Below are 25,692 nucleotides of genomic sequence, written 5' to 3' on the forward strand. Positions count from 1 at the left end.
TACACATCTGACAAGTGCTTATTTTATGCTAATCCTAACCACATCCTCCTTCCACAAGATGTTCTATTCACTGTGAAGATAAAGCGCACTCACATTCATCAATATTTCTTCAGGATATTAAAATATAAGTATCAGGAAAGCCAAATGCAATTTTTAGTTTCTCATTTTTACAAACAAGGAAACTGAGATCAAGCTAAATGAATCTGTCTAAAAACTGAGAGCTACACAGTAGCTCTTTCTTCAAACACGTTAGTTTTATTAGTCAGTCATAAAGGACAGATCTTTTTGTTAAAGGGGTATCTTTAAAAATGTTAAAGAACAACAACAACAAAAAGTTAAAGAATAAAATATCTTACAAATACTCACACAGTATTAGGCCAGTAAAGGCACACCTCATTTTATTATGCTTTGCTTTACTGCGCTTTACAGATATTGCATTTTCTACAAGTTGAACTTTTGTGACAACCCTGCACTGAGCAAGTCTATTGGCAACATTTTTCCAACAGCATTTGCTCATTTCATGTTTCTAAGACACATTTTGGTAATTCTCCCAATATTGCAAACTTCTTCATTATTATTATATTTGTTATGGTGATCTGAGATCAGTGATCTTTGATGTTATTACTAAGACTCACTGAAGGCTCAGATGATGGTTAACGTTTTTTAGCAATAAAGTATTTTTTAATTAAGGAATGAATGTACATTGTTTCTTTAGACATAATGCTATGCACTCTTAATGGACCACAGTACTGTGTAAACACGGCTTTTATATGCACTGGGAAACCAAACAATTCATGTGACTCGCTTTATTGCGATATTCACTTTATTGCATCCAGAACCAAACCCACAAAATCTCTGAGGTATGCCTGTAATGCTACGAAGATGTTAGTAGTGCTAACTGTGTATTAAATTTTTATGCAATGAAAAGCATGTTAACTGCAAAGTTCAGGGGTTGCGTCAATTCTCCTTCACTAACGCCAAATCTACAAATCTCTAATTTAATACAATGACACGTGTAAGGAAGTTACAGACTAAAGGGGAACATATATTGCTGGGCTGACTGAAGACAGCTCTTACCTCCATCTGCAAAGCTTCTGCCAATCCCCTGATGGCAAACTTGGACGAAGAGTAGGCTGTGAAACCAAATAAGCCCAACTGCCCCGCCTGGGAGGACACGAAGACAATCCTGCCCACGCGGCGTTCCTTCATGGTGGTGATCACCGCTCGGCTGGGGTACACGCTGCCCAGGTAGTTGACGCTCATTAATCTCTGCAGGGAACAAAGAGGCCACGAGAACTAAGCAAGGTCAGTGCCCCAAGGCTGCATCCCACGGGCATCCTGCCTTCTCACCAAGTCTGAGCTCGTCAGTGGAGCCTAAGTGACTGGAAGCTCAGCCGATCTGCTGAACGAATGAAGGCCTAATGATCCTGTAAATGACCGTGACACACAGGACCTACCACTGGGAGCCTATTTCAATCTAGCCTTACATTCTCACAACGATAGCACTTACATCTTTGCTGAAGACTGGTCTAAATTAGTCTTCTCCTTATAAAAAGTACACTGCACGTTACAGGTAACACTTTCCAAGAAACAGTTTTGAGGAAAGAGCTTCTAAGTATTTCCAGCCCTACTAGTTCTAAGTGACAGAAAGACCACAAAGAGACAGGGACCGGGGTTGACAGCAGCAACTGTGGTGTAAAGCCTGGGCTCTACCATTTACTGCCTATTTGATGATGAACAGAAAAGTCAGACACTCTACTTATTTCCTCAGTGAAGACAGGGTTAATGTGGGTGTGATCTCACAGGCCTGCAGCAAGGATTGAAAGAGGAAACACAAGGCAAGCGCCTGCACAGCCCCTGACCTGCAGCAATTACTCAATAAATGTCGGCTCTTATATTATGATGGGTAAGAACTCACAGAGGCACCAAGATCTACTTTCCCTTCATCCTGGGAACTCTTAAAAACCTTACATTTTCAACCTGAAAGTCTGAGGATACTGCATTACAATGTTTCTATATTAAAAGTCTTGTAAAAGTACTAGATCTATCACCATGTGAAACCAAACACTTCACTGGGAAACTTTAAGTCCATCACGAAATGTTAACTCAACAGCATTAAGGAACTTGTAGAAACAATGACCAGAAACACCAGCAGGCCAGGGGGAAATACTTAGTTTAAAAAAAGCAAAGGGCAGGGCTTCCCTGGTGGCGCAGTGGTTGAGAGTCCGCCTGCCGATGCAGGGGACGCGGGTTCGTGCCCCAGTCCGGGAAGATCCCACATGCCGCAGAGCGGCTGGGCCCGTGAGCCATGGCCGCTGAGGCTGCGCGTCCGGAGCCTGTGCTCCGCAACGGGAGAGGCCACAACAGTGAGAGGCCCACGCTCCGCAAAAAAAAAAAAAAAGAAAAGCAGAGGGCAGATAGTATTTACACCGTGACTGCAACTATTTTGAATATCAAACAAAAGTACATGTGCACAGGTACAAAACCAAAGAAATGTAGAAAATTGTAAGTGACTATGTTAGGATTCTGGGATTCCCATTTTTTCCCCCCAAATGTTTTTTAATATCATTATATTGGTTTGACAAAAAAAGAAGGCATACTGAACCCATGTGTAAACCTTAGCTCCCTTCAGAGACCCCACTAAAATCTCAATAGAGATTTTTTTCAAGGCAAGAATCCGCAAGAGCAAAGAAAATAGCAGCAATGACATTTCGGAAGTTGAAAAGAATGATGAGTGAGAACTAACCTGGCAGAAAGCTGAATGCGAGGTGAGGAGAAGATAAACTAAAAAGCAAGATTAAACCACAGAAGCCCCAAAAGGCTCATGCAGCACCAAGTACCTCTGGGGGCAAGAGGTCAGGCGTGGGGCTGGAGGACAGGAATGTGGACTGAGTCTGTTTAAAAAAGTCAGATAGACAAACCCACCCACCATCATAATCAGAGATTTCAGTACCCCACTTTCAATAATTGACAGAACAGGGCTTCCCTGGTGGCGCAGTGCTTGAGAGTCCGCCTGCCGATGCAGGAGACGCGGGTTCGTGCCCCATTTCGGGAAGATCCCACATGCCGCGGAGCAGCTGGGCCCGTGAGCCATGGCCACTGAGCCTGCGCGTCCGGAGCCTGTGCTCCGCAAATGGGAGAGGCCACGACAGTGAGAGGCCCGCATAACGCAAGAAAAAAATAAAATTAAAAAAAAAAAAATAATTGACAGAACAAGCAGACACAAATCAGTAAGGAGATAGAAGACCTGAACAATGTTATCGGCCAACTGGACCTAATCAACACTGATCGAACACTCCACCCAAAACAGCACAATACCACCAACCCTCGGTATCCATGGACGATTGGTTTCAGGCCCCCCCCCCGCCCCGATACCAAAATCTGCAAATGCTCAAGTCCCTCATATAAAATGGCACGGTACAGTCAGCTGTCTGTATCCTCGGATATGCGGGGCTGACCCTATATATTCTTTTCAAGTGCACAGGGAATGGCTATAAGATAAACTATATTCTGGGCTATAAAGCATGTCTCAATAAATTCAAAAGGATTCAACTCATACAAAGTATGTTTGCTGACCACAATGGAATTCAACTGGAAATCAAAAAGAGAAAGATTTCTGGAAAATCCCCCAAATATTTAAAAACTAAGTAACACTTCTAAATAATCCAAGGGTCAAAGTGAAAATGGAAAGGGAAATTATACAATATTTTTAACTGAATGAAAATGAAAATACAACTTATCAAAATTTGTAGGATGCTGCTAACGCAGAACTTAGGTGGAAATCCACAGCACTAAATATCTGTGTTAGAAAAGGGAAAAAGCCTTAAATGGATGACCTCAGCTTCTGCCTAAAGAAACTATAAAAAGAAGAGCAACTTAAAACAAAAGTAAGCAGGAAAAAAAGTAATAAAAATAAAAGGAAATAAATGAAATAGAAAAAAAAATAGAAAAATCAATAAAGCCAAAAGCTGGTTGTTGAGAAGATCAACAAAATTGATAAATCTGTAGTCATACTGGAAGGAAAGAGAAAGAACACAAATTATCAATATCAAAAATGAGAGAGATGACATCACTACAAACTCTACCGATATTAAAATAATAATAAGGGAATATGATGAATAACTTTTGTCAATTCAACGATGTAGACGAAATGGACAAATTCCTTAAAAGAGACAAGCTACCAAAGGTCACTCCAAAAGAAACAGATAAAAAGATATAGATGTAGCCTTCATGTGTTAAAGAAACTAAAGTTAGAAACCTTCCCATAAAGGAAACCTCAGGCTTCACTGGTGAATTCTACCAAACCTTTAAAAAAGAATAAATCAATTCTACACAAATTCTTCCAGAGAATTGAAAAGGAGGGAATATTCCCCTACTCATGCTATGAGGCCACCCTGACCCTTATACAAAATCACAAAATAACATTACTAAACAGTACAACTAATTTCCCTCAAGAACAAAGAAAGGATAATAATAATCACAACCAAGCAGCGTTTATCCCAGGAATGCAAGGTTGGAAACATTTGGAAACTAGTCAATGTAATTCACCGTATTAACAAACTAAAAAAGAACTCTATGATCATCCCAATAGATGCAGAAAAAGCATCTGACAAAATTCAACATTCATTCCTTATAAAAACTCTCTGCAAACTAGGATAAACTACTAAACTTGATAAAGGGCATCTACCAAAAACAAAAAACAGGGAGTTCCTTGGTGGCCTAGTGGTTAGCATTCCGGGCTTTCACTGCTGTGGCCCTGGGTTCAACCCCTGGTCAGGGAACTGAGATCCTGTAAGCTGTGCAGTGCAGCCAAAAAAAAGAATTAAAAAAGAGAACAAAAACAAACTACAGCTAACATCATACTTAATAGTAAAAGACTGAGTGCTTTCTCCCTAAGGTCAGGAACATGACAAGAATGTCTGCTTTCACCAACTTCTATTCAACACTGTACTGGAAGTTCCAGCCCATGGAATAAGGGTATCCAGATGGGAATGGAAGAAGTAACACTTGCAGATGACACGACCTTGGATGTAGAAAGTCCAGTGAGCACTAGAATTAACAGTTGAGTTCAGCAACACTGCACGATCAGTACACAAAAATCAATTGTATTTTTCTATATTAGCAATGAACACTCAGAAATTGAAATGAAAAAAACCATTTACACTAACATCAAAAAACATGAAATACTGAAAAACAACGTGCAAGACCCATACGCTGAAAATTACAAAACACTGCTGAGAGAGATTAAAGAAAACTTAAGCTAAATAAATGGAGACATATATTATGTTATAAAGGTTAGAAGACTCAACATTATTAAGATGTCTGTTCTCCCCAAATGGATCTACAGCAGCAGTGTAATCCCAATCAAAAACAACTCTCGGGCTTCCCTGGTGGCGCAGTGGTTGAGAATCTGCCTGCCAATGCAGACGACACAGGTTCGAGCCCTGGTCTGGGAAGATCCCACATGCCATGGAGCAACTGGGCCCGTGAGCCACAATTACTGAGCCTGCGCGTCTGGAGCCTGTGCTCCGCAACAACAGAGGCCGCGATAGTGAGAGGCCTGCGCACCGCAATGAAGAGTGACCCCCACTTGCCACAACTAGAGAAAGCCCATGCACAGAAATGAAGACCCAGCACAGCCATAAATAAATAAATAAATAAATACATTGTGTATAAAAAAAAAAAACAACTCTCATTGATATCTACAGGTAGATAAAACAAGATACAGCTCCAAGAACCCACAGAGAAAACCACTGAAAAGGAAAATTAAGAGAAGTGTGTTGGTGTTCCCCAAGACCACCTCCAGTGTGGGCGATTCTCTGGAAGGTCTCACGGGACCCTGCACACAGCTGTGCTCACAACTGAGGCTTATCACAGTGAAAGGACACAAAGCGAGACCAGCCGGGGCAAAAGGCACACCGGCCAAAGTCCAGAGGAAACCAGGAGCACATTTCCACGAGTCCTCTCCCTGTGGAGCCACACAGGACGTGCTTAATTTAAGTCCCCCGGCAATGAGTCATGACAGCACAAACTATTGTGTACCTGCGATTTACATGCATGTGAACTTCAGCAAAATTAAAATGAAAAAAATTCCAAACAAACCAAAGAACATAATTGAGATAGAATTCATCTTAAAGAAAAAGGAACTCTTATTTTCAGAAAATGCATCAAACGTGGTAGTGTGTGTTCTAACAGGGGGTGTCGGTGATAAGCCCACACCTGGACTTGACCAGAACAAGGCAAGTGACCAGACCAAGGTGGGAGAGAGCAGAGGGGCGCATGATGGCCTGTGAAAGGGATGCCCTCTGCAGCACAGTGGCCTCCTGCCTCCTCTCAGGGCAGCCAGGGGTAGAGGGGCAATGGCCAGAGACGGCGGGGCCCACAGCAAACCATCCCTGGAATGAGGCCCTGTCACTGGAATAGAGCAACAGGTTTGGGGTTAACCAGCCTTCCTCTTTAAAGCCCAGTCCTTTCGGAGGTGAGGCCAATTCCAACATCCCCTGTCAGCTGCTTAAGCCCCTGCACCATGCTGACCTCTGTTCTCACCGCCCTCACTCCACGGTGACCCACGCCGGCACCTCCATCCACTTCCCAACATCACCAACCCCTGTCTTAATCACCCTGACAGTCCTAAAAGTCTCCTGACACAGCAGGCAGAAAGAGCCTCTAAAAGCTGCGATGCAGATATCACTACTCTCTAGCCTGGCTTAAACCCCTTCAGAGGTTTTCAACTGAAATCTAAAGTGGCCCCACCCCACATGCCCAGGGCTCAGGAAGCTCTGGCCTCCTGGCCTCCTAGTCAAGCTCCTGCAGCTTGCCCGCTCTTTCCACCTCGGGGCCCCTGCAGCCACTGGCTCTCCGGACTGGATCTCCTTGGTGCCTCTGCACCTGCCCTTCTGGTCACCTTCCACACTGTGGAAAAGAGCCTCTTTTCCTTTCCCATTTCCTTTCCTCCGAGTATCAATACTTAGCGCATCTGTAATCACACTGCTCATCCGCTGGATCCTGCCTGGTCTGTCCCGCCTTAGCTGGGCCAAGGCTTTATTCTCTCGCTCACCACAGCATCCCCCGGCCCTAGAATGACACTCGATTCACTAGAGGCTTTCTCGAATATTTGTGGGTTGAACGAATAAAAGACAAAGGACATTAATATTTACACACAGCTACCCTGAGCTGAGCATTATGCACCCAATTATGCTACTTTATCCTCATAGCCCTGGGAGTCGTACGTCCCATTCACAGAGATGGAGGCTGAGGATGGAGAAAAACCTGAGGCCAGAAGGAAAAAGAACGGTTTGCCTGAGACCACAGTTAGTAAGTGGTTAGACTTGAAACCAGTTGTGCTAAGATTTAAAACTGGTTTAGTCTGATGCCAAAGGCCAGCTTTTTTCCTACTATCCCATGCTGCTGGGGACAGAGCAACAAATAGTCTGTGTGCGTGGGTACTGGTGTGGGTGGGAAAGAAATCGATTGTTTTTCTAAACGAAGGTAAGAGAGAATGAGAGACAGACAGACAGAAGGAAAAAGATAGTGTGATGGAGACTGAAGGTTGAGAATAAAGTGAGTTTTTAAAAAAAGATTAGAGTTGTGCTTTTTTAAAAATATTTCAGCATGCTTCATATTCTATACATGTATTTTACTTCTTCCTTCATCTCACCTGTTCACGTTTTCTCCTTGTCATTGATACCCACACACAGTCACCTGGTCATTTTTTTGGCCATACCGAGTGGCACGCAGGATCTTAGTTCCCTGACCAGGGATCGAACCCGCACCCCCTGCAGTGGAAACGCGGAGTCTTAACTACTGGACCGCCAGGGAAGTCCCACACAGTCACCCGGTCTTATACTCTTAGTTCCTTCTATTCTTCTCAGTTATAAATCCCCACAAATCATTCACTCCATTACCTTCGCACTTCCATCAGACACACAGATGGAAACAATCCCTCCCCCACCTTCTGTCCCTGGACACACCCTGCTTCCTGAGGTCTTAGCTTTACAACTATGCATTTATTTATTACAGCCACATAACTACTTACACCTCGATCCTCTTTGCCGTCCACAGCCGGTCAAGGTGAGTCTGCTGATTCTCCCTTTATATCATCTTTCACACACACACGCATGCACGCGCACACACATGCATGCACGCACACATACTCCTCTTTTGCTGGCCACCTCTGAAGTCTTTCCCCCATCATTTCATACCTAGACTACAACTATTTCCCACAACTGATCTGTTACACAGCTGTTGAGAAAATCTTCAAAATCTCCCTGTCAATACTTAGAGATAAAGGCATACAGGTCAAGACAATTATCTTTTATGCCAAGTTGATAAAGGAGCCTTAAGACACTGGAGTCCCCGCTACGGCATCCCTCTGCTTCCCTCTCCATCTGGACTCGCCTAGCTCGCCTAATCACAGAGTTTACGGTGCTTTCCCCCAGTCCGCCAGAAGCAAGAAGTCTAAACTGCTGCTTTTGGAGTATATCCTCTTCCATAAGAGGGAGATGCATTTTCGGCCCTTTTTTTTTTTTCGGCGCGCGGGCCTCTCACTGCCGTGGCCTCTCCCGTCGCGGAGCACAGGCTCCGGACGCGCAGGCTCAGCGGCCACGGCTCACGGGCCCAGCCGCTCTGCGGCAGGTGGGATCCTCCCAGACCGGGGCACGAACCCGTGTCCCCCGCATCGGCAGGCGGACTCCCAACCACTGCGCCACCAGCGAAGCCCCGAGGGGGATGCATTTTAGCTTCACAGAGCAAATCATTCAAAACCCATGGCTAGCAGGAAGCCTCTAGAGACCAGTAAGAAAGAGATGGTTGATGCAATGTCAACAAAAGAAAAACACGTTTTGCACCTAAGAAAGCCTTCAAATCTGATGTGCGTTTCTTTGGCTGACCTTTTTAAAAACGTAAATATGAATGTGAGGCATTATCTTTGTCTCTTGGTTTCAAAACTCTAGAGTCTGCTCTTCACCTTTTTTGGGTTTTCATTGTTAAAAACAGATACTTGACAAGAAAATCCAGCCTCTCTTGGCATACAAAGAGCTCTCTTGATGATACGACCTCAGTGAATCAACGCAGTAATCTGTGTCAGGTTGGAGGTTTCATTCCCATTTTACAGCTGAGGAAACCAAGGTCCAGAGACTTGTCTAAACTTCTAAGGCTGGATGGTCACTGTGACTAAAATCTTGTCCATCCTCTAGTTTTCTAAAGCTTCTGTTAAATCTGAACGCATTTCACCTATTTCATTCATAAAGCCTTTAGCCAGGAATCCCTTTTAGTGCATGGGCTACCCCAATGAGGAAAAAACAAATTTTTACTTACTTCAAAAGTACTAACTTCAAGATCTTCAAATTTTCCTGCAAGTGACATTCCTGCACAGTTTACAAGCATGTCCACTGGGCCCAGTTTCTCCTGTGCCTGGAAAAATTTATCAGAGTGGGCATTAAGAAAGAGAAAAAAAGAATCCCTTAGTAGCCAATCAATGCCAATAAATAAAATCTATAAAACTATTAAATCTACAAGGAAGATACGTCAACTCCAAGCCACACACCAAAATGGCAAATCAATCGAAAGGCGAGCGATTAATTCCAATTAACCCAACCTCTTACTTGTTTTATGACATTCTCTACTTGGCTGTAGTCTTGAGATACATCAACTGATATACAAAGCACCACCTGTTAAACAGAGAAAAAAATAATCAAAGCTATGCAGGGGTCTGAAACCACCTTTAAAAGAATTTTTTTTTTTTTAATTAAAGGCAATTTTTTTCCAATAGAGAAGGAGTCCAGTTTTGGAGGTACAGATTGCAGAGTTTGAAATCTGCTGACAATGCAATTCGGAGAGACAAATGGGGTCGAGGATGCACTTTCTTGAAGAAAACTCTTTTGAGCAAACTCAAAAGAATGTTCTAAGAAATGCTGGTTGGAGGGTACAGACTTTCAGGTGGAAGATGATAAGTTCTGGGGATCAAATGCCCAGCGTAGTGACTATTGTTATTAATACTGTACCGTAGACTTGTAATCTGCTAAGAGAGTAGACCTGAAGTGTTTTCACCACACACACAAAAGCGGTAACTACGTGAGGTATTGTTGGCCATGTTAATCCACTTGTTTGCGGTCATTATTACACAGTGTAAACATATATTAAATCGTCATGTTGCAGACCTTAAATACACACAATTTTTGTCTATGTATGCCTCACTAAAGCTAGAAAGAGAAAAGAAATGTAAAAACTCTCCTCTTAAAACGCAACTAACCTATAGTGACAGGAAGTACATCACAAGCCACGTGCACCCAGGAAGAGAGGGAGAAACGGGGTGCAGAGGGGCAGGGCAAACTCCAGGGGTGATGGAAATGCTCTGTGTCTGGATTTCAGGGGTGGTTTCACAAGCATTTAGTGATACATCAGTCAAAAGCCATCCAACTGAACTCTTTAAATTGGTGTGGTTTATTGTACACAAATCCTACCTCAATAAAGTGGTCAAAAAAAATAGCAAACTTAATAAATACGTTTAAAAAAATACTCCTCCTGGAGCAGTATCAGAGCTATCACTGCCCTCTTGCGATTCAGTACCAGTAGGTGGAATAAAGAGATAAGTCAAAAGGATCTACTCCCAGAAGCCTCCTTAGTCCAGCCGGGCTGGGAGGCTAAGCTGGTGGAATCATCTTACTAGGCCAAGGGCAGATCTGGGTCTGTGGGAGCTGAGGGGAAACCAAGTCACATTTGGTTCACTCTGAGGTTTGCTTGAGGTCCCTGACTCTGGACTGAACTGCCATTTACAGATTTTCTAGATGAGAGGTCACCAAGCTGAGTCCAAGCCCACCTAGTACAAACCTGGCCATGTTTAGGGATGCACAGCACAGAGGGATGGTGGGAAGAGCTCAGCCATTTAGTCTTTGAAAAGGAAGGAAGGGAGGGAGAGAGGGAGGGAAGGGAGGGAGGGAGGGAGGGAAGGACGAAGGAAGAAAGAAAGAATTTTAGCCAGAAGCCAGACTTGCTTATAAGTATAAAGCAATGGAAGTAGTTTACAATCTTCCCATAATGGAAGAAAAGAGAACCAGAGGAATATGTACAAGTAAGTTTTACCAGCTTTCAAGGAAAGATGATTCCCATCTTATGTAAGATCTAAAAGATATTTTAAAAACAAAAAAACATATTCCTTAACTCATTCATGGGGCCAGTATAATACTGATAATCAGATGAGGACAGTAAAAACAAATGTAAAGGGCTTCCCTGGTGGCACAGTGGTTGGGAGTCCGCCTGCCGATGCAGGGGACACAGGTTCGTGCCCCGGTCCGGGAAGATCCCACATGCCACCCGGGCCCCCTGCATTGGGAGTGTGGAGTCTCAGCCACTGGACCACCAGGGGAGTCCCTCGGTGCTTACTTTGATAGAAATTTATGAAACAGAAATTAAGAACACTAATGGGGACAGTGAGCTACTGTTTTTTGTTTTTTTGGGTTTTTTTGTTTTTTGCGGTACACGGGCCTCTTACTGTTGTGGCCTCTCCCGTTGCGGAGCACAGGCTCCAGACGCGCAGGCCCAGCGGCCACGGGTCACGGGCCCAGCCGCTCCACGGTACGTGGGATCTTCCCGGACCGGAGCACGAACCCGTGTCCCCTGCATCGGCAGGCGGACTCTCAACCACTGCGCCACCAGGGAAGCCCAAGCTACTGTTTTAACTTTCCTTTTCAGACAATGTTTTCAAATCAGAGCTTAGGCCTCTGACATAGGAAATGTTCTATGTTCCCAGGGAGGTCACTGAGAGAAGCAGAAGGGTGTTTGCAGTTTCTCAGCCTTTCCACGGTTTCCTCCCTGTTGAGACTGGCCGCCAAGCCAAGAGGAAGACAAAGCGTGTGTGTACAGAAGGGTGCACACACCCACGATATGCACCCAGGTGCAGTTGCAAGTCCAAGGCTGTGTGATGTGGTGGGAAGAACAGGCACGGCACTGGGGAAGCCGGGGTTCCAATCCTGTCCCTTCATTCACCAGCTGAGTGGAACCCAAGACGTTTGCAGTGGTCTCACCTGTACAGTAACAGTGTCACAGGCTAGTGACGAGCAAGATCCCTTCCAGCTCTAAGAAGCCACGATGTGAGAAGTAAGGCCAAAGGGTTGGATAAAAAGAGCCCAGTTGCCTTAGGACTGATAACATCAGGCAGGAAGTTGTATTTAATGCAAGAAGGAACCCCATCCTAATGGTCTAAATTCCTATAAAAAGGAAACAAGCCCCTTCGCAAATGTAACCTGGAATATTCCAGACTAGTGGGCTTGTCCTTGAATTTTATCCCATCATCATACAGAAGACATGTTTTAAAAAAAAGAGTAGGAATCATACAATTAATTTTAAACATGCCTTTTCATACGGTATTAGATCATTTACTGTGAATAAAACCTATACCACAGGTCAGTAACATTTCAAAAAAAATGTTTACAAACTCCCAGGAAAAAGAATGCCCCCAGGGCACTGCTTTTGCTAAGAGGAGTAACAAGCCAGCTCTGGGCCCAGTGGCAGGATCAGGCTCCCGCTTGCCCAGCCCAGCCCGGATGATCTTCGCCTTCCTTGATGTGCAAGTCAAGAACTTTCCACATGACCTGAAGCCTCCTGATAGATGAAGGAGTGGGGATAATGACGAAGAAGCCCAGAGCAGAGATGGTGCTAGCAGCAGGCGTGACTGGCCTTCAGCCAGGACATTTCAGATCTGTGGCTCTGGATGATGTTTCATTCTCTATCAGAAGTTACAGGGATATTTAAAAAAACAAAAAACTGGGGAGATTTGCTGAGCTGGCAGCTTTCTAATGTTTGTGGGCTTCAGAGGAGATACAGACAGAGGCCACGGTACTAGAGAAAAACTCACATAGGTGCACAAAGAGAGGTGGATGAGGATTTTTATGTGCAGCATAGAATGCAAAAGAAAAAAAAATACAAATAGCCAACAAGGGGCAACAGATTACATAAACTCTGGGGTACTCAATATTATGCCACAGCAGTTTTAAAGGATGAGGCCGACTCATTTATATTGGCATGCAAAGTTCTCTAATATATTCTCGTGGAAAGAAAAGAGGCAATTAAAACTACAGTGAAACATCATTTAAAACTCATCAGAAAGGCAAAAATTAGAAAGTCTGCCAATACCAAGTGTTGACAGAGTCAACGACCACTACTGGTGAGAGTGTAAACACTTTGGTGATGCATACGCTCAACTCAGCAATTCCATTTCTAGGTATATTCCATCCTTGCACAAGTGCACAAAGGGATAAACTTTAGTAATAGCAAGAAACAAAGCAAGCTAACAAAAAAACTGGAAACAACCTAAGTATCCACCCAACAGTAGAACTGATGAATGGAAGGTAGTCTATACATACAAGAAAACACTAGACAGCAGGAAAAAAAAAAAAAAAAAAAAGAATGAACTACTACTTTATGCAGCAACAGAGAGGAATTTGAACAATAGTATCAGGTGAAGAAATAAAGTTGCATGAGAGTACACAAAGAATGACGTCATATAAACCTAGAGAGAGAAGTAGGTTAGAGATTGCCTAGGGCTAGGAGGGGGTTGGGAGAGAACAAGGAGTGACTGTTAATGAATATGGACTTTCTTTATGGGATGATGAAAGTATTCTACAATTGATTCTGGTGATAACTGTGCAACTTTGTGGATAAGCTAAAAACCACTGAATTGTACACCTTTAAATCAGTGAATTTTATGGTATGTGAATTATATCACAATAAAGCTATCAAAATAAGAATGATGCCATAAAGTTCAAAAAGAAGCAGAAGTAAACAATACTCTTCTTAGTGTCACATGCATTTATGGTCAAATTATTTTTAAAGAGCAATGGAAGAAGTAACACAAAAATCAAGTTGGGGGTTGCCTCTAGGAATGAGACAGGAAGATGAGGCTGATGGGGGGAACAGAGGAGCCTTCAGGGGCCCTGGTAAATGCCATTTCTTAAGCTGGTGATGAGTGCGTGGCTATCTATTATTATGTTTTATACTAAAATACATATTGTATATATATACATACCATTTTATTCATCAAAAAATTCCACAACCAAAAAAAAAAAAATTTAATACCTCCTTCCCCTTAAGTTAATTTAAATAAATAATTAAAATGAAATCATTTTCTAGGAAAGCATTCTGTTATTTGATCATTTGTGTGTGTATGTGTGTTAGAGTCTATACATTGTTTTTGGTAATAACATGAAATCCTAGACAATTCAAATAATTTCATCTTTTTAAAGACAGCCTAATATGTATTTTAGTTAGGAAAAGCTTACGTGCTTTCAATGAACTATTCACAGTTGAAGCACCTCTTCTTTTCCTCTGCACACCTGTGTTGATTAGTATAGAAAATGCGTCATGAGGGCAGTGATTTTTACCTGTTTATCATTAACAGAGTGTTTTTCGATTTCTTTCTTTGCCTGCAACAGTTTGTCCTGAAAGTAACAGAGAACAATTAGTTCTACTGATTGTCTATTTGTCCACTTGTTTGTTTAAAAGGAGAGAAAAAGCAATTAGTTGTACAAGGATTTATTAAATGCCAAAAAACACACAGGACAGCACCCATATTGCAGAGCTATGGTGGACACGTAGCTGTAAAGTATGCTAAGCTATGGCTAAGTGAAAGCAAGTTTTAAAATCCACTGCAGAGAAAGATAATAATAAAAATTAATGAACCTCAAAATCCCTATTATCAGTATTAATTGCTAAGGGTCACCCTATCAATTCTAATAAATGTTTTAATTTGACGTTACTTAGATATGAAACAAGAACAACCATGCTGATATGCAGTGCTTCCCAAACTTAAGGGTACATGTGATTCCATGTCAAGAATGCTTTCCTACGAGATCGTCCAATGTTTTCCTCCTCTACTGAAAAGCAAATATAGTCAAAATCAGTTTTTAGACGGACTAGGTAAACCTATGCCTGGATACTTTCAAAGATACTCTGAGGACAAGCAAAGCTAACCCATGTAATTGTGTAATTCTTCCAAGGTCTCAATTCTGCTTGTTTTAGTCATTTTCAAGAAGACAGAGATATGTTTACAGTGCCTTAATTTGCTATAAAAGCTGAAATTTAAATACATCATGATAGCAGAGAAGAACAAGAGGGGGGAATCCTTCTGAAAGACAAGTGGGTTTTCTAAACAAGAATGTGCCTATAATAAAATTATATTATTCTATTAATAAAAATGTATACCACCTGACTTTGCCAAAATCAGAATAGAAAATTACATTAGAAAATAAAGACTTTATCAGTGCCAGAAGGCTCATTCACCTCCAGCAATGCCAGGACCACAGAATGAGCTTCTGAGCACCTGAAATGCTGGCCTCCCTGCCTCGTTTTTCATCTGCCTTTTGTCAAATATCAGCATTGTTTAAATCTCACAAAATGCCATTTTATCACAGTCGTGTTTTAAGTCATGGAAGGTGGCTTCAATGCCAAAGCAGATGCGTTGTTGGAGGGGTCAGGGGATAAATAAAAGGTAGCTAATTCTGCCTTTCTTCATTTTTAAAAGAAATGATGGACGCCCAAGCCTAATTCTGTGTCATTATTTACGCATCTCCCCCGGGCCCCCGGTGACCTGCCATCCTCACTGGGCCCTGCACAGCTGTGCACCCCTACCTGGCAGCCACCACACTACCGCCCTCCTTATTCACAGGTGAAGCTAAAATCCCCAATCAACGATGCCACCCTGGAGCGCCCACTCTCTCCATCATCCCTCCCTTCATTTCTTCATCCAACAAAGATGTCTGGAGCACCCACTATGACCCAAGCAATTAGGCCAAGCACAGAATGACAGCACTGGGCAGGACAGCCGTGGTCCTTTCCCCGCCCATAGAGCAAGGGGATGCCATGACTGCTCAAGGGAATACAGTGTCACTGCTCTGGGCTCTGGCAAGAATAACAGACACTTAAAAAATAATAATAATAAAAGAAAGAAAGAAAAACAGACCTTGTGTTGACTCGGCACAGAAAGACACATGTTTTGCTAAAGCTCTGGGGAAGAGTGAGATTCCCCTGCAGGGTCTGGGTTTCACTAGAGATGGAGATCATGTCATAAGCAAATTATAGAGAAACACCTACACGTCATCCTTCAGGACTCAGGAACCAGCCCCACGATGGCTGCTGTCGGCACCTCTGGGGAGGTGGCGGCCCCCCCGCTTCCTGTGGCCAGGTGTGTGCTTAACTAGGTTTTGGCCGCTCCTAGATCTGCAGTGTCCATGATGTTGCCTAAGAGTTGCTGGCACTGAAAAAATATCTGTGGAACTAACCTGACTTCAGCCAAGAAGTCTTTGTCCCAAATACAAGAAATAACCAGTGGTTCAGGAATCACACCTCCAGCCACAGACGTGGGCGATTTCCCCACAGGTGTGAACACTGTGACGGTCGCATAGCCTCTGTGACTAATGTAACGATGAATTAGTAGGTGAAGAGTAATGAACCTAGAAGACTTACCTCATTTCGTGCAACCAGAGTTATAAAAGCTCCTTGTTTATAGCACTCGATAGCAATGCACTTTCCGATGCCACTGGAGCCTCCTGTAACCTAAAAGCAGAAATTAAGAAATCTTAGCACTTGAAATTTCCCTTCTGTGGGAAGTTTATTTAAAATAACTATGATGGGCTCTAAAACCCAACCTACAGGAACTAAATCTTCAGCTATTGTAGCATCTTCATCCCAGACCTAATGAATGGAGTTTAAGTGCAAACATGGAAAGATTACACCGTCAGCCAGGCCTGCATTGTTTCCAGTACTGAGCTATCAATTGCACACCTATGATATTTTTCTGAGTTCACTGTGGCAGGGGGGTGGGGGTGGGGACGAGAGGGGGAAGTGCCCTGTACATCTAGGTAATAAACAGTACATTAGTCTGATAATTCGAAAAGACACATGCACCCCTATGTTCACAGCAGCACTATTTACAATAGCCAAGACACGGAAACAACCTAAACATCCATGAATGGATAAAGATGTGGTATGTATATACAGTGGAATACTACTCAGCCATAAAAAATAAAGAAAGAATGCCATTTGCAGCAACATGGATGGATGCAGAGATTATCATACAGAGTGAAGTAAGCCAGACAGAGAAAGACAAATATCATATGATATCGCTATATGTGGAATCTAAAATATGACACAAGTGAACTTATCTATGAAACAGAAACTGACTCACAAACACAGAGAATAGACCTGTGGTTGCCAAGGGGGAGGGGGGTGGGGAAGGAATGGATTGGGAGTTTGGGATTAGCAGGTGCAAACTATTATATACAGAATGAATAAACAAGAAGGCCCTACTGTAGGGCACCGGGAACTATATTCAATATTCTGTGATAAACTGTAATGGAAAAAAACATGAAAAATTTTGCTGTACAGCAGAAATTAACATCGTAAGTCAACTATACTTCAATAAAATAAATTAAAAAGTAAAAATAAAAAACACTAGTCTGCCTTTGAGTCCAAACCCAAATGAACCATTTCTTTACTACACATCTCCTATGCATGACCAGCTCTACAGAAGATGAAAAGAATAATCACTTGCATATACTTATGATATTTTAAATGACTGCTTATTATAAAGTAATAAATGATCACATGGAAATACTGAAAAGTAAAGCTTTTCTTCTTGCACTAGTCTAACCCTCACCATCTATAGCTCAGCCATACTGGCCGTCTTTTGGTTCTATGCTCTCTCCAACCACAGGGCCTTTGCACATCCTATTTTCCCTTCCAGGAATGCTCTCCTCCCCTCTTTTCATCTAACTGGCATCGATTCACCCATTAAATCTCAGCTCTACCCCACTACCTCAGGAAAGCCTTCATGGACTGCCCTCTACCCCACCGCAACCCACTTTGCAGCATTGCATCCTTTTTTTTCTTTGCTTTACATCACTCCATAACCAAACAGCCATGCATTTACTTGTGTGATTATTTGATTCACAACCATCTCTTCCATTACCACCCCATAAACTCCATAAAAATACCAACTCTATTTTGGCTCCCCACTGTATCCCTAGCGCTTAGTATAGTGCCTGGCATACAGGAAGGACTCAATATATATTTTATTTAATAATACGAATGTAACATTACCTTTCTAGTCATTTTTCCCTATACACATCTTATAACATGGGCCAGGGGAGTGGGGGGCCTGGAGTTGTCAGGTGAGGGGGGAAAGCAAGTGTCAGAGAGGCATCTGTCCTTACATGCTTTTGCATCCTACTCTAAAAAACATTATTTTGTAATGTCTGAGGTTAAAAAACTAAAAGGCTTTACAATATTGCATTAAACAGCCGTATCAAAAAATATTTAACTATTTCCCTATTGTTAGACATTTAGATTATTTCGAATATTTTACTGTTAAATATAAATCATGCTGTAAAGAATATCTCTGACCAATCGATCTCATGATTTTAAAATCATCATGACATCCTCCTACACAATGTACCTATGTCCATGGGATGCCCCTACTTTCTCTTGAGCCTCAACTTCTCACTAATGAAGGGATTTCTTTGGGAAAATTAACCAATTATCTACTGGTTACTGTAAAAATATACCTGCTGCCCCAGCTAACAGTTGCCTCTGAGGACCTCTCTGCTATTGAAATATTTCATGGGTAGTTTTGGCTTATTAATTTTCACCAGATATTCCAATTCCATAGCAATTAGCAAGGTCCCTAAAAATGTCCTTAGCTGTTTCATGATGTTGTTCCTGCTGCCTAGAGGTCCCTCCACTCAACATCTCCCACACAGCTGCATTTCCAAATCCTACCTAACTCGCAGAGGCCAGTTCCAATGTCTCCTCCTCCAAGAATTTTTTCCGGACTCTGTCCCTCTGTCCTGTCCTTTGCCTGTCACTTTCTACCTCATGCAGTTACTTCTGTACCTGCCTTAGCTCCCTTACCAGACTCTAAGTTCCCTGACAACAAGCACCAAGTCCAAGTTATCTCCCTCATTCCTAGCACAGCACTTTGCATAAGCAGTTGCTAAATACTTGTCTACATTAATTTGCAAAATGGTGTACGATGCCATTTCCCTGAAAAAAAATACAATGCCAAAAAAAACTTGTAAGTAAAATTTCACTATTTTTTATTCAATGAATTGATAGAAGCTGAAGTGATGAGGTTATTGAGAAAATTTATATGCTCTAAAGTGCCACGTAGATGCTACCTATTCTGATTATTGCTGGCTTTTCTTCTAGACCGTAATAGGTAAGCAAGCTACGTAAAATTACTGCACAGCAAAGGACTGGGTTAACCTTATAAGATTTGTCCATAAAAACAAGAAAAAGACTTCAACTTTTGGGTCAGGGTTCATGGGAAACTGACCTTCTAGGCCAAGCCAGCTAATTCATAAAAGGTATCTAAGAATATACATAAGTCCATCTAGACTATGTTACTCTTGAATGGTATAAGAAAACATAAGAGATTTTCCTAATGGCTGAGAAAAATGGTAAATATGTATTGAGTTGCCTGGCCATTGGTAAATTGAGATGTGAGACCCTAAAGATAACAGTTTAATTCCTTTCTTTGTCACTCCCTCTTACTGTTCATTGCAAATATTGTTTTAAATGTTACTATCTCTTTTTTCGCACCATATACCTCTTACTGAGGGCAAGAGAAGGGGTGCTTTGCTGCAAGGACAGCTGCTCCCACCCATCTCTCCAAAAGGGAGGACTTGATTTTCTAGTTCTCACCAAGTCAGTTAAACAGCTTAAACAAAAAAAAAAAACAGCTGATTTAAATAAGTATATACTGTGTAAGACTTGCTGAATAGGTTTACCACTGTAATTAGAGAGATAACACTAGTTTATCAGAATTGCTCTAAAAACAAAGCAAGTTATGACCTACACCTGCTCATGCTTCCCCATCAGCAAGACATTCTAAACACTGGCCCCTTTTCTAACACGACTGGGTCTAGTCGTAACAAATGTCAAGAAAAAAAATTACACTTTCATCTTTTTATGACATTAAAAAAGAAGACAGATGGTGACATCATGTGAATTATTCATGTCATCCTCACATTATTTATAGTGGCATATTAAAACGGGATGGTGAAAATAAGAAGTTCTTCGGGATCTACCCCAGGAGATGTGTTTATTATCTTATCTACAGCCTGCAGAAGCATGATGGGGCTGGTAGGACCAGAGTCAACATCAACTGAAAGTCCCTTATAAACACTGAATCAAATTTTTCATTACTGCTTTGACTTTACATTTTTACAAGTTATGCTCTGCAAACACCACTTCTGAAAATTCCAACTTTTAAAGCCACGCTTTTGAGGCAGAAGTCTTCTTGCAGATGTGACACTTTCAGGCTTTAGCATGATTGTAAAATTTTGCTCTTCTCTCCCTCTCTAATGAATTTACACTCACCTCCTCCTCTATCTTCCACATCAGAAATAGCAGGATTTGGAAAAACACTAATAGTTTTATGAGAGAAATTAAAGAAAATGTATGTTCCCATTCACAAACTCTGTCCCGATTTAAAGCACACTAAAAGCAATGACCATTCCATCCCATCCCAGTTCAGTAAAGAGGATCGGATTTTAGCGGAGACACCCATATGTCACCTCTGGCACCAGGAGGATTTGCACTGCCAGCTTAGTAACTAATTTTGCTTATTCATAACCTCCCGCCTCAATGTCCCCGGGGTTGTGAGAAAATCAAGTAAGAAAACGGACCAGAAAGCCACTGCAAAATGTGACGTGCTGGGCGCAGGTAAGAAGGCATTCCCTCTGTTTCAGAAAGGTGCCCCATCTGCAGAAAAGGGATCCTTGAAGACATGAGCTTCTGGTAAGAAACAAACCAAATCCATCCACATCCCCTTCATTCCTAAAGCACTAACTAGCCAGGTCGTTCGGCTCATCCCTCTGACTCCAAAACGACGGCAGAGGATTGCACTGGGACAGCAGTCAGTCGACCCCAGGCTGAGCTCACAAGAGACAGGCAGTGTAGACTGGACAGAAGCGACCCAACACCGCTAGCCAGGACTGCCAGCCCACCGGGTTTAGAGCAATCCCGCCGCCCCCGTCAGGTGAATCATTTCCTGTATTCCTTTGGCAACTGTCACTCGCACAGGCCACCTTCCAGTTCCCAGCTGCCTCGGCGGGTCCTGGAGGCTGGGACCCGGTTCCCCGCTGCCCGCCTCCTTGCGACCCCGCCGGGACCGCGCGCCTCGCCCGGCGTCGCCACCGACCGCGGTGTCCTTGGCAAAGTTTCTCGGCCTCTCTGTTCTTCAGCTGACTTATCGGGAAACCCGAGGACAAAAATATCCAGATCCCAGGGATGCCCCGGGGATTAACGAGCTTCCCGAGCCCCTGCAGTGCGGGGACCCAGCTCGCTGGCGCTGCCCGCGCCGCCCCGCTCTCCGGCCCCGGGAGGAGCCAGAGGCAGCGGAGGGCGGGTCCCCGAGGCCCTCCGAACAGACAGTGCCGGGGCGGAGGGCGGCAAATGACCCTCCATTTGGAGAAGGGGACGTCGGCGGCCCGGCCTGAGTCGCGGACCGGCGCGCCGGGGTTCGGGGCGACCGAGCGGGCCGGGAGGCGGCGGCGCAGCAACAGGAGGCCACTCACCACCACATGCGCCCCGGGCAGGGCGAGGGGCTTGGGGCTGATGAGCGGAGACACCATGTAGAGCAGCAGCACGAACGCCACGAGGAAGGCGGCAGCCAGCAGCAGCATCGCTCGGCCGAGGCCAGGGCCTGGGGCGGGCGGCGCAGGCACAGGCGCACAGGGCTCCGCTGCGCCGGCGATCACGCGCGGCCACGCGCAGTGCGAGCCCGGTGTTTGGGTTCGCGGAGCGGGGCGGGGCGGCGGTCGGAGGGGAAGAGGCGGAGCCTGCGAAGGGCGCGACCGCGGGGGGTGGGGCTTCCAGTGGCTAGAGCGTCGCGGCTGCCGCCCGATTGAGCGGACGGTCCTTTGGGGTCCCCAAGCTCCCAGCGTCGGGGCGGGGTCCCGCACCCTCCGCCGGCGAGATGGGCTGCCTCGAGCGCGCAGCGGACGGGGCCCGGGCGGCGCGCCCCTGGGTGACGCTCGCGGCTGGTTGCGAGGGTGCTGCTTAGGACCGCGGAGAGCGGGTGCCGGGCCTTCCCGAGCCGCGCTCCCGGGGGCCGGGCCGCTCCGCGCCGTGTCTCCGGGGGTCGTCCGCCCGAGGCCGGAGGAGGCGGGTCGGAGCCTTCTAAGCCCAGGTTCCGGGATCTCGTCACCTCGTTAGTGAATGGAAGGCAGGGGATCGAGCTCTGAAATCCCGGGCTCCATTTCGTATTTTCTTGGCGTACTTAGAAAATGGTCACAGCCCACTTTCGCTTTGCAGAGGACCGGGAAAGCCTTAACATGGAGTTTTTAAAATCGCCCAGATCATTCAGTTTCGTTGAGCTCAGAGTTCATCTCCTTTACCAAGGCAGGGTTTAAAAAAGATAAAAAGCTTTTTGAGATCTAATTTGCACACCAGACAATTCGCCCGTTTAAAGTGCATAGGTAATGGGTTTTGGTATAGTCAGGGTTGTGCAACTGTCACCACTGTCAATTTTGGAACATTTAGTTACACCCCCAAAGGCGCACACAAATCCTTACCCGTTCACAGTCACTCCCCAGTTCCTCCCCATCCTGGCCCGGCCCTAGCTAATCACTCACTAATCTTTCTGTCTCTGTAGATTTGCCTATCCTGCATATTTCATATAAATGGAATTATAGAATGTGTAGCCTTTTGTGTCTGAGTTCTTGCACTTAGCATAATGTTTTCAAGGTTCGTCATGTGGTACAATGTATCAGTACTTCATGCTTTTTATGACCAAATTATATTCCATTCTGTGGACACACCACATTTCATTTATCCATTCATCAATTGGTGGACCTCTAGGTTGTTTCTACTTTTTTTTTTTTTTTTTTTTTTTGCGTTGCGCCGCCCTCTCACTGTTGTGGCCTCTCCAGTTGCGGAGCACAGGCTCTGGACGCGCAGGCTCAGCGGCCATGGCTCACGGGCCCAGCCACTCCGCAGCATGTGGGATCTTCCCGGACCAGGGCACGAACCCGTGTCCCCTGAATCGGCAGGCAGACTCTCAGCCACTGCGCCACCAGGGAAGCCCTGTTTCCACTTTTTAGCTACTATGAATAATGCTGCTGTGAGCATAAACATTCATGTATAAGTTTTTCATTTCTCTTGAGTATATACCTAGGAGTGGAATTGCTGGATCTTCTAGTAACTGTTTAACCAGAACTGCCAGACTTTAACAAAGCAGCTGCACAATTTTACGGTCCCCACCAACCGTATATAAGGGTTCCAGTTTCTCCACATCCCTACCAACAGTTGCTATCATTTGTCTTTTTAATTATAGCCTCTCTGCTGGGTGTAAAGTGACATTTCATTATGGTTTCGGTTTGCATAAGGCACGTATTTTTGTTTGCTTGCTTTTCCTTTTTGAAGTTATTTTTAGAAATACTAAGGAGCTCGGGAACAAAGGAATTGATCCGAGTTTTCCTTCTTTCTTAACTTATTGCCCAGAATTAGCCAGATTGCAAGATTTGAGGGTACAGTCCCCAAGACTTCTGACATCAATTGCAAGTTTGGAGGAGGGGCTCCCAAGCCACCCTCAGGTTTGATAATTTGCTAGAAGGACTCAGAGAGCTCACTGAGAGCAGTTTTACTCATGGTTATGGTTTACGAATGTCAGCCAAGGGACGAAGTACACAGGGCAAAGTCTGGAGAGCTCCAGATGTGACCCTCCCAGCACTGGGGTGTGGCAGTATCCATGGAGTGTTGTCAACCAGGGCAGCTCCTCTGGCATTCAGAGTTTATACGGGGGCTTCATCATTAGGCATGATTGATTGATTGCCCATGTGGCTAAAGGCAGAGTCCAGGTCAGCTGATAATGCATAACAGGAGACTTCCACCTAAATCACATGACTGGTCTTTCTGGCATGACCACCCTAAAATCCAGTTTGGCCAGCCCTCATCTAAACAAGGACACTTCTATCAGGTCTGAGATAGAATACCTCCAAGAAGCCAACGGCAAAGGCCAGACCTTCTCCTGGGGCAAGGCCGTCCATCCAAAGCTCTTCTGCAACAAAACAAATATATGCCTAACATTTGAAGGAGGCAGTGTGGAGTAGGAGGTTCTTAATTCAATTTCCCAACAGATTTGACCATCAATAGCAGTACTGCAATCTTGCTGCTGAGACGATGACAGTGTTACGTCATATCGAGGTGTGAGTAGTAGACAGAACCTGAAAAATAAGAGTCAAAAGATAGCAGCACATTTGCTAGAGTTTCACTCAGTCATCAACAACTGGTCAAGCTTAGCATATCATTCAACCAAAATGTCTCCCAAAGCAATGCCACTCAGGTTTGCAGGTTTCCATCCGACTCTATGTGTTTCCCAAAACAGGAGTGATCTTCACCCATCCAGACATCTGCGAATTGAGCTCTCTTCAGAGACTGTATCATCTCTTGCTCAAGGCATTTATGTAGCATTGGATTTTCCTTGTCACATAATCTGTTTATTCATTCCTTTCCCCTTGGCTACCAATGCTCCTTCTATTTGCGATTTACTTTTACTCAAACTTTTCCCCATTGGAAAGGATATTATGTTCAGCCTAGCACTCTGCTGTTCCGGACTGCTGGCACGAACACTAGTCCAGCAAAATCCTCCTCTCAGTCCACTCCTACCCATCATATAGGGCAGGGTGACACAGGCACACAGCGAGTGGGCTTTGCCAACCACTAGGCACTACAGCTGCATTCATGATCAATCCCAACTCTGTCAGGTAGAGTGAAGGCATAATTCACTCATCAGCCTCTTAGGAACTCTGGTGTAAATGTTTAAAAGTATAGTTACAATTTCTTGCTTGGGGATCATCCCTGATTCCAGCATCCACAGTTGGAGCCCTGGTGCTTGGGACCACTGCATCAGGCACAAAAATAAGAAAGTTGAGGCAATGTGGAGAAAAAAGAGAAAAGTGTAGTCGAACCACCATCTTGTTTCCATGGAAAGAACTGCAGAGGCATAGCAGCATTCTCCCCCACCCCTTCGCCTCTGGAACCCCCAGAAAAGTGGAGAAATCTACCTACTGGGGACCCTTTCTTGGTTTTCCTCATGGTAAGTGTCAGCACACACTCATGAAGGCATGTGAATCTGCCCCTCCGCCCCCATTTGAGACTACAAATGTTTCAGTTGCCTGTTCCAATTCTCTATTAGACCTTTACTCTGAGGACGGTGCACAACATGGTACATCCATCTGATGTGATAGCTCCTTGCCCATCGTTGGACATTACGGGCTTATTTTTACTTTTTTTTCCATTAAAATTTTTTTAATTTATTTTATTTTATTGGACACTATGGATTTAGTATAAAGTGTGTTCTTTGATCTGAAGAAATGTAACTTGGAAGTCCAAATTCATGCAGTATCTTCTGGTCCAGTCCTTTTATAGTATTTTGAGCATTTGCGTCTACCTCTGGGCATGCAAAGCCAAGTCCAGAGTATGTCTATCCCTGTCAAGACCCATTTGTAGCCTTCCAGGGCTACCAGCATCAGTCCAAACACCAGCTCTGTGTTGAGCCTTCCCCCATGGGGAATCTGCCCCATAGCCATCTGCAGCCCCTGCCATTCTTGTTGGCAGATAAAAAAAAAAAAGTTCTGGGGCTTCCCTGGTGGCGCAGTGGTTGGGAGTCTGCCTGCCGATGCAGGGGACACGGGTTCG

The 25,692-nt window shown here is 44.2% G+C and overlaps 1 protein-coding gene across 2 annotated transcripts in view; it reads right to left on the reverse strand.

Moving 5' to 3' along the window:
* The window catches only part of KDSR (3-ketodihydrosphingosine reductase), a 38,644-nt gene extending 16,902 nt beyond the window's left edge, over positions 1–21,742 (reverse strand). Inside the window, exons 1-6 of one of the 2 annotated variants that reach the window (XM_007463696.1) lie at positions 21,570–21,742; positions 16,456–16,545; positions 14,376–14,432; positions 9,603–9,668; positions 9,316–9,411; positions 1,078–1,269 (exon numbers count right to left, since the gene is read on the reverse strand). In XM_007463696.1, coding sequence (XP_007463758.1) covers positions 1,078–1,269; positions 9,316–9,411; positions 9,603–9,668; positions 14,376–14,432; positions 16,456–16,545; positions 21,570–21,677 — 609 coding nt within the window. In that variant the 5' untranslated portion in view covers positions 21,678–21,742. The remainder of the gene's footprint in view (positions 1–1,077; positions 1,270–9,315; positions 9,412–9,602; positions 9,669–14,375; positions 14,433–16,455; positions 16,546–21,569) is intronic. The other variant, XM_007463697.1, reaches the window with a different exon arrangement.
* Between the last annotated feature and the right edge of the window lie 3,950 nt (positions 21,743–25,692).

The sequence above is a fragment of the Lipotes vexillifer genome, unplaced genomic scaffold (assembly GCF_000442215.2).
Source record: "Lipotes vexillifer unplaced genomic scaffold, Lipotes_vexillifer_v1.1 scaffold868, whole genome shotgun sequence".
Lineage (NCBI taxonomy): Eukaryota > Metazoa > Chordata > Mammalia > Artiodactyla > Lipotidae > Lipotes > Lipotes vexillifer.